Source organism: Oryx dammah, unplaced genomic scaffold (genome assembly GCF_014754425.2).
Source record: "Oryx dammah isolate SB20612 unplaced genomic scaffold, SCBI_Odam_1.1 HiC_scaffold_19, whole genome shotgun sequence".
Taxonomy (NCBI): Eukaryota; Metazoa; Chordata; class Mammalia; order Artiodactyla; family Bovidae; genus Oryx; species Oryx dammah.
The window spans coordinates 21,335,857-21,345,449 of NW_024070203.1; the positions used below are offsets into that span (position 1 = coordinate 21,335,857).

The 9,593-nt window shown below is 40.6% G+C and overlaps 1 protein-coding gene across 4 annotated transcripts in view; it reads left to right on the forward strand.

Moving 5' to 3' along the window:
- TMEM71 (transmembrane protein 71) overlaps positions 1-9,249 on the forward strand; it is a 29,364-nt gene extending 20,115 nt beyond the window's left edge. Inside the window, exons 7-11 of one of the 4 annotated variants that reach the window (XM_040262112.1) lie at positions 580-655; positions 4,475-4,536; positions 4,658-4,718; positions 6,927-6,988; positions 8,196-9,249. In XM_040262112.1, coding sequence (XP_040118046.1) covers positions 580-655; positions 4,475-4,536; positions 4,658-4,718; positions 6,927-6,988; positions 8,196-8,224 — 290 coding nt within the window. In that variant the 3' untranslated portion in view covers positions 8,225-9,249. The remainder of the gene's footprint in view (positions 1-579; positions 656-4,474; positions 4,537-4,657; positions 4,719-6,926; positions 6,989-8,195) is intronic. The other 3 variants (XM_040262111.1, XM_040262113.1, XM_040262114.1) reach the window with 3 other exon arrangements.
- Positions 9,250-9,593: the final 344 nt, after the last annotated feature.

Sequence of the window (9,593 nt, forward strand, 5' to 3'; positions counted from 1 at the left end):
TATAATCATCATCCCAGTTAGATTTCTGACATTAGCATCAATTCTACAAGGCCTTTTCCAACACTGAGGTAAAAGGCAAGCTCCAAACTGTCTATGTAGTACAATAGCTTATGTTTTAAGTGTTAGGAAAAAACTGATAATTTTCAGAAAATTTCTAATGAAAGGCCCTAGACAGCATTTGATAATTTGATCTTATTGCCATGCTGTGCCATGTCACTTCAATGGTATCCAACTCTTTGTGACCCTGTGGACTGTAGCCTGCTAGGCTCCTCTGTCCATGGGATTCTCCAGGCAAGAATACTGGAGTGGGTTGCCATGCCCTCCTCCAGGGGATCTTCCCAAACCAAGGTTCAAACCCACATCTCCTATGGCTCCCACATTGTATGCAGATTCTTTTCTGCTGAGCCACCAGGGAAGCTCTTAATCATATTACTTAGGACAAATTTCTTGAACTGACATACATTTAAAAACCATTTTTTTTTGGTGTATCAAAAAAAAGTTTTAGGATGATTTTGTTGTTCCAAGACAACTTAATCAACAATGATTTCTAATTCATATATTTTTTATTTTTCCTATTAGAAACCAGTTTGTTACGAGAGGTCTCCTTTCAAGCAATTCTGCTTGCTGCATGCTTAATCATTTCTGCCTGTGCAAGGTAAGTTAGCTTTTTGTGTTCATGCAGTGGTGTTTCATAATTAATGAAGCTGTCGTTGATTGATGATTTCCTTGCCTTATTCCACAAAGCGTTTTAGGTAGCTCTGTGGTTAAGATTTGTCCATTTTTCTGTCCATTGGCTTTTTATCTACTACCTCCCTCCTCCCATTATCTCACAAAACGCACCAAAGGCAGTGGATCTTGCTGCCTTGCATTGATGCATTGTCAATGCCTGTACCATGCATTATCCTTTGTTTAAATCCTCAGTGACTCCCTGTTACAGATACAATCTAAGTAACCCTACGTGGAGTTCAAGGGCATATGACATCCCCACTTGGGCACTTGGAGTTCCCACTGGGACTCTATCTTTCCCATTATATTTTCAAAACTTCACATAAAATGTCTTCTCAGCATCTCAGAGAACATAATGCTCTTGGCTGATTATAGGCATGTTTCTGTCCCTCTGTCCAGCGTGTTCTTCCTATTCTTTTCTTACCCAAATCTCCAGGGCAGTCATCAAGTCCCTTCTGTGCTAAGCCCACTTGGGCCTCAAGGCCTTTGCACTTGCTATTTATTTTGCCTACTACAGTCTTTTTTCCCTGGAGAAACAATAACTTGTGCCCTTACTTCTTTCTGGTTATCTGTTCAAATGTCACATCGGCAGAGTCCTTCCCTGACAACCATATTTAGACAGAATACCATTCTCTGTCACGCACATCTCGCTTGGCTTTTCTCCAGAGCATTTATCATGAGCTGACCTAGTCTATGGTCACGTGTTTAAAAGTTAATGCTCTATCTCTCCCTACAAGATTGTAAGTTCCTTGAGAACACAGATACTGTGCTAGGGCCTCATCGATACTTGTTGAACCGATGAAACGGGAATGAATGATACATCTTGGGGTCTTGTGGTCCTTGTACTCTGGTTAGTACTTGCTGCTTCTCCTCACATCCTTCCTCTTGATGGTCAAGTGCCTCACATCACTTGGGAGAGTTGTATTTTTAAATACGAAGTCCTGGATCCCATCCCTGGAGATACCAATTTAGATCTAGTGAGAATCTGTACTAAAAAACAGCTTCCCAGATAATTATGAGGTTTGGAAAGTATTTTAAGATCATAATGGGACCAAATGAACAAAAAGGGGTGGGGGGCAGTCCTGTAGTTAAAAATAAAGTTGCAGAATTCTGTATTATAAATCCCAAGTTGGGGGAATCACGGTGTACATTAGCATAATAAAGGCTCAGTGAAATAACATGGTGAAAAAACCTGTTCAGCTTTGCTTAACTTAGCTTTTCCCAAACTTAGCTGTTCATGGAGACTTTTCTTTATTTCACAGGACTATTAATGGAATGTTCCTCTTAGGTTAATTCATGTAGAAACTTTCCCATTAAGAGGAGAATTTGACTCCTTTGGGAACTTGATTCCAAAGAGTAGCGTTTAGATAGAGTAGGAAAAGGAAACTTGACAGCTGAGAAGCCTGACAAACACTACCTTGATATGGTAAGAATAACGTTTCACCTCTCAGTTCAGTTCAGTTCATTTCAGTCGCTCAGTCATGTCTGACTCTTTGAGACCCCATGAATCGCAGCACGCCAGGCCTCCCTGTCCATCACCAACTCCTGGAGTTCACTCAGACACGTCCACCGAGTCAGTGATGCCATCCAGCCATCTCATCCTCTGTCGTCCCCTTCTCCTCCTGCCCCCAATCCCTCCCAGCATCAGAGTCTTTTCCAATGAGTCAACTCTTTGCATGAGGTGGCCAAAGTACTGGAGTTTCAGCTTTAGCATCATTCCTTCCAAAGAAATCCCAGGGTTGATCTCCTTCAGAATGGACTGCTTGGATCTCCTTGCAGTCCAAGGGACTCTCAAGAGTCTTCTCCAATACCACAGTTCAAAAGCATCAATTCTTCCGCGCTCAGCTTTCTTCACAGTCCAACTCTCACATCCATACATGACCACAGGAAAAACCATAGCCTTGACTAGACGGACCTTTGGTGGCAAAGTAATGTCTCTGCTTTCCAATATGCTGTCTAGGTTGGTCATAACTCTTCTTCCAAGGATTTAGTGTCTTTTAATTTCATGGCTGCAATCACCATCTGCAGTGATTTTGGAGCCCCCCAAAAATAAAGTCTGCCACTGTTTCCACTGTTTCCCCATCTATTTGCCATGAAGTGATGGGAACAGATGCCACGATCTTCGTTTTCTGAATGTTGAGCTTTAAGCCAACTTTTTCACTCTCCTCTTTCACTTTCCTCAAGAGGCTTTTTAGTTCCTCTTCACTTTCTGCCATAAGGGTGGTGTCATCTGCATATCTGAGGTTACTGATATTTCTCCTGGCAATCTTGATTCCAGCTTGTGCTTCCTCCAGCCCAGCGTTTCTCATGATGTACTCTGCATATAAGTTAAATAAGCAGGGTGACAATATACAGCCTTGACATACTCCTTTTCCTATTTGGAACCTTGTTGTTCCATGTCCAGTTCTAACTGTTGCTTCCTGACCTGCATATAGGTTTCTCAAGAGGCAAGTCAGGTGGTCTAGTATTCCCATCTCTTTCAGAATTTTCCACAGTTTATTGTGATCCACACAGTCAAAGGCTTTGGCATAGTCAATAAAGCAGAAACAGATATTTTTCTGGAATTCTGTTGCTTTTTCCATGATCCAGCGGATGTCGGCAATTTGATCTCTGGTTCCTCTGCCCTTTCTAAAATCAGCTTGAACATCTGGAAGTTCACGGTTCATATATTGCTGAAGCCTGGCTTGGAGAATTTTGAGCATTACTTTACTAGTGTGTGAGATGAGTACATTTGTGCGGTAGTCTGAGCATTCTTTGGCATTGCCTTTCTTTGGGATTGGAATGAAAACTGACCTTTTCCAGTCCTGTGGTCACTGCTGAGTTTTCCAAATTTGCTGGCATATTGAGTGCAGCACTTTCACAGCATCATCTTTCAGGATTTGAAATAGCTCAACTGGAATTCCATGACCTCCACTAGCTTTGTTCGTAGTGATGCTTTCTAAGGCCCACTTGACTTCACATTCCAGGAGCATACAAATTTTTCTTTTGTTTTTTCTAGAAGTTTCACACTTTTGTGGCTTACATTTCAGTCTATGACTCATTTTGAGTTGAGTTTTATGTTAAGGTGTGATGTCTATGTGGAGTTACATGCTTCTGTATGTCTAAACAACTCAACAGCATTTGTTGAAAAGAATCTCCTTTCTCCATTGCATTGCTTTTGCACTTCTGTTAAAAATCACTTAACTTGGGCTTCTCCGGTGGTTTGGTGGTAAAGAAGCCACCTGCCAATGCAGGAAACACAAGTTTCATCCCTGGTCCAAGAAGATCCCACATGCCTCGGAGCAACTAAGCCCCTGGGCCACAGCTACTGAGTCTGTGCTCTAGAGCTGAGGAACCGCAACTCTTGAGCCCATGTGCTACAACTCTTGAAGCCCCCTGCACAGTAGAGCCCACGCTCCACAGCAAGAAACCTACAGCACTGAGAAACCCACAAACCACGACGAAGAGCAGACCCCACTCGCCACAGCTAGAGAAAAACACACAGCGCAATGAAGACCCAACAGCCAAAAATAGATACATAAACTTTTTAAACATTAAAAAACAATCACTTAACTTGTATCTATTTCTGGACTTTCTCTTCTTTTCCATTTGGCTATATTTCTATCCTTTTGCCAATACTGCACTGTTTCAGTTACTGTCATTCTATAGTACATCCTACATTCATTCATCTATAGCGAATCTAAAAGAACATCTCATGTGTTGGAAATTACAATCAGTTTGCTAAGCCTGAGCAATCCTGCTGTTTCAGGTGGTTTCTGGGAGGAATCGTAGCCAGTGTCTTCTCCTGTTCCTTGGTGATAATCATTGCTTGTAAGTAACTATTTCCCACATTACTGCTCTGATTCCCGTATTTTGTTCCATTTTGAGGCATTTAAAAATATTTTCTCAAAATTGAAAAAATAATAAAAATATTTTCTCTTTCTCCTCCAAGATGTTGTCAAGTCATCCTTTCTCAGCCTTGCCAAATATTTCAAAGCCACCACCTGCACTTGGTAAGTATCTCTTGTGTTATCCTTGTTTGTACAAAGATAACCATAATCTGACATCTGAGAAAGCTTTCTGCTGAGCAATGGATGGCAATGACTACATGCAGGATAGGTCCTGACTCTTTGTTCTGAAGAATAATTTCTATTACCAACCTGTCTCCTAAATACTTACACCAAAATAGATAGAATTAATTTTTAAGGCAGCAAAACTTAGGAAATAATATGAGTTTTAAATTTTTTAAAGTAGTCTTTGAAGGGATTTTATAGATTATATAGCACTGCACTTCATAAACACCTCATATTAAAAGGCCTTTATCTTAAAGTTTCCTAAAGAGCTGGCAAACTGCCCATGAAATGATTTCAGTTACAAACTGATTTCTCCACCATCTCTCACCCACTTAATGATCCCCCTGTATGCTGACTGCATGGTTCAGCATATTTCAAAGGTTACTGGGGTCTGGGTGAAATGCTCACAGAATCTCAAACAGTCTGCAAAGCGCCCTCCCCTTGCAAGACGGATTGTCTTAATTACCTTTGCTTCAATATGGCTCTCAGAGGCAAAGTCCCAGAGCTTGGAGGCTGAGGTCTGTAATTCAAATTAGTTTACTGGCCTTCGCTCTTGACACTCTGTTGCCCTATTTATGAAATCCTTGTATTTAACTCTGAAATCACAGCGGGGCTTAGCGAAGATTTATTTTGTTTTGGACTCCAGCCAATATAGATTTACTGATACCCTGAGCAATGTTTTCCTTCATTTCCTGGCATTCCAGGTTTCTAGGGACAGGTGTTGGTAGAGCTAAGTTTTATCTAACCTGATAGGTAGAAAATTGGGTCCTGAGGTCACCAGAGAAATCCTCATTCTTTAGCCCTTGTAAATTAATGTTGTTGTTGTTCAGTCACTAAGTTGTGTTTGACTCTCTGCAATCCCATGGACTGAAGCACACAGGGCTCCTCTGTCCTCCACTATCTCCCAGAGTTGGCTCAAATTCATTAAATTAGTGACATTTGTTTGAAATCCTCCTAAGAGGGACTTACCTGGTGGTCCAGTTGGGGAATTAAGGTCCCACATGCCACGTGGCATGGGCAAAATTTTTTTAAAAGTAAAATAAAATAAAACCTTCCTGAGATACCCAATTTTCTCCCTCTAGCTGTGGGGCTGCACACAGGCCTATCTCACACGAGGTTAACTGTAGATGTACATGGGTGCTCAGCTTTGGGTGCAGGCTGGACTAACATATAATGTCTGAACAAAAGACTCAATGGCAGAGTTGTTTTGTAACCCAGCTCACAGAAATGTCAGATGGTGTACATTGTATAAATCCATTTTCTCTGGGTTTCAAGATGAATATGTACAATTAATCAGAACAAGTATCATCTTGTTAGAAAGCTCTGTAATGAGGGCAGAGTTTCTCAAAGCACAGCATTGGGGACATCTGCTCTAGAATCAACTGGGTAATTTATTTGAAACCAGTTGTATGGATTCCAATTCCAGATTTCTGAATCCAAATTTATGGGGGAGGGGCTCTTTATTTTTAATCACCTCTTCAGATAATTCTTTGCACATTAACTAAGAAAGTCTTGGAAAGATGGTCTGTAAAAACCTTTATCCCTTGATTTCTAAAATGGCATTGCTTAACCTAACAGTATCTTCATTTAGAACTCACAATGTGTTCTGCGCTGTGCTGGGTGTCCAGTAATGTTCAGCAGATGTTTACCAAGCCTCTGCCAAGGGTCAGACACCATTGTTGGGTGCCAGGGTTATGATGCCAAGGCCTCAAGATTTGAGTCTAATTAGAAGGACTTGTGAAGGGCAAGATGAAGTTGTGTTTTTAAGTCAATAAGTGCAAGTGTAGAGTTAGCACAGAGGCTGTGGGACCACCAGGGGCGATGTTTGGCCAGACCAGGAGAGATGACGAGGATGGGCAGGGAAGGCTGGCTGGATCAGCCAGTGTCTGAGCTGCAGGGGTTATGTCATCTATTGCTTTAAGGGCATCGCTCACTGTTCTGTGCTCCTCCTAAAAGAAATTATATCAAGACCAGGATGATGTTTCCGTTTTAAACACTCTCATCTATAGTCTCATTTATGGAACAAGATCACTTTTTGATTACTTGTATACATACTTCAACTTGTTTTTCTCTCATTCCCTCTCTGTTTTTTTTTTTTTTTTACCCTGTTTCTCACCCTTCCGACCTCATATACACACACTCTTGCAGTCAAGATCTGAAAACAAGGACTATTGACTTCATTTCCGTATCTGACGCCTTGAAAAGAGTAGGTACTGTACTCCATAAATATTCATTGAATGTATTCGCTGCATCATTTCTTAAAGTACTTCCTTTAGAGTCAAGAGCTCTGAGCCTGTACGTTAAAGATTTTGCAGGTCTCTTCCTCACATATAAACATATCCAGAAACCAATCAGCCAAAGACATGATTATTAGCATCGAGATCAGCCAAAGACATGATTATTAGCATTGAGAGTCAAGAGTGACTCATAAGTCTCCTCTAAGAACCAAGGATGAGAATCTAAGGGAGATGAGGACAAGTGGTGTACTTGGTCCAACATTGTGGAGCAGCCCTTCCATACCTGTCCTGCACTGCACATAGTTAGATAGATAGCATGCCTGTTTTTTTTTTTTTTTTTAACATTTTATACTTCTCAAGTCACATCTCTTTTCATAACATTATGCAGTTCTTACTCAACTGCCTTCTTGGTTAAATTTAAAGTCTTCGAGTTTGGGGACTGTCTGTACTGCTCACCATTGGCTTAAAGTCCCCTTTCCAATGAAGGTCATCAGAGGTACCCCATGTCACCAAAACCAAGTTAGCATCAGATGGGTCCATTTTGCATTTATGACATCATAGCAGCAAAATGGGTAACATCTCTTTTCCTCCATTCCCATGCAGGAATGGATGTTTATATAGTTGGTGAATGAGTGAATCAATTTTGTTGTTATTTGGTTGCTAAGTTCTTTGCGACACCATGGATTGCAGCCCACCAGGCTCCTCTGTCCATGGGATTCTCCAGGCAAGACTACTGGAGTGGGTTGCCATTTCCTCCTCCAGGGGATCTTCCCCACCCAGGGATAGAACCCACATCTCCTGCGTTGGCAGGGGCACTCTACCACTGAGCTACGTGGGAAGCCTTGAATCAATTTTAGGGAGTAGAAATATGGGGTAAACTCACTTGTTACTCTGTAGGGGTTTCTATCCTAGGAGGGGTGGGGAGAAAAGAAGGACAATATAAAACAGTAGTTAACTCAGTACCAAGCTGGGTTTAGGGACAAAAGGCTCTGTAGCCTGTTCCAGGAAAGAGAGAGAACTGAGAACTGGGAGTAGGAAGGAAAGACCTGGGACTCCGCTGTCCTGGTTCTGATTATTTAAGGTAGTTCCACACACTCGCTCATGCAGTAATTCAAGTAGATACTGCATTTCTTGTGTATGTGGATAAATGATGAATTTCTTTTCTCCTTTCTCTGATCAGGTTTGCCAAAATCTGACAACCATTCATGAGGGCCTCTGATGAATGTCTTCAATCTGAATATCCAGAAATTGTCTGATTTGTGGTCTGCTTGGAATCAACGGTTTATTGGAGAGAGTGCACAATTGGATAATTGAGGGAAAAAAAGGGTTTTTATTTGGTTATGTCGGTTTTTTCAAAAAATCTGTTTTGCCCTCACAATGATAGTATGCTCATGAAAATAATATTAATTTGTCTTTCCTTTGCAAACACTAGCAGTTGGAAGGGAAAGGACTGGGAAATGTGACAGAGAACAAACCACCTGGATGAATGGTCTCCTATTATACCTTATACCTTAAGGCAATGGTTCTCAAACAGTAGTTTTTGTTAGAGAAGTCTATGAGGAGCTTATAACAATGCAGGTTCCTGGGCCTGCCTGTCTATACCTATCCTTTGATGAACTGCTGCAGTTGAACAAAGAAAGGGAATTTACATAATCAACACTGACTCAAAAATAAATAAATGTGGTCTACATAAAATACAATGTAGAAAAAGTTAGCAGATCTCCCCAAGAAAACCTTGTAATTGAAGATAGTGACAGTAGATAATGGTTGATGGGAAACGGGCAGGAGAGAGCCATTTTTTAGACAGTTCTTCTTTTGAACCAATTTCTTTACCAAGTTTTCAGTCATCTTGGGACTCATGACTACTTTTCACTCAAATTTAAATTCAAGCAAAGATACAACAACCACAAAATCCTTTAGGGGCAAAATAAAGGCAAAACACCATAGTGCTTTAAAATATGTGAAAAATGGTATGGTTACACATGCATTATAGGAGATGTTCCCTCTCCATTCCTCTTGCTTCATATATATTCCCAAAGCAAATGCGGCCTGCAATTCAGATTTACTTTGTATGGTATTCTTTAACTAGAAATTTGTATGGAGAAAATTGCCTGTGTTTAAAATGGTCAAAATATCACTTTTTCTATTGATTGTACTTAATGTATTTTTTTTTGTTGAAAAAGTATTATACTAATAAATAAAAGGAGTCATCACTGACTTGTTTTGATCAAATACTGGTTGATATATTGCTCTGAAGGTGTTTTTTGGATGTAATTAACATTTACAATTAATTAATTTTAGGTAAAGTAAATTACCCTCCATCATGTAGGTGGGCCTTGTGCAATCAATCGAAGGCTTTAAGAGAAAAGACTGGAGTTTCCTGAGGAAAAAGGAATTCCGCCTACAGATTGCAACAAACAAACGCTGCCTGCATTTCCAGCCTATAGACTCAGGACCACAATATCAACTCTTACTTGAATTTCAAGTTTGCTGGCTTGCCTTATAAATTCTGGACTTGTCAGCCCCCACAACTGCGTAAGGTAATTCCTTAAAAGATCTCTAGATAGATGGATATGTC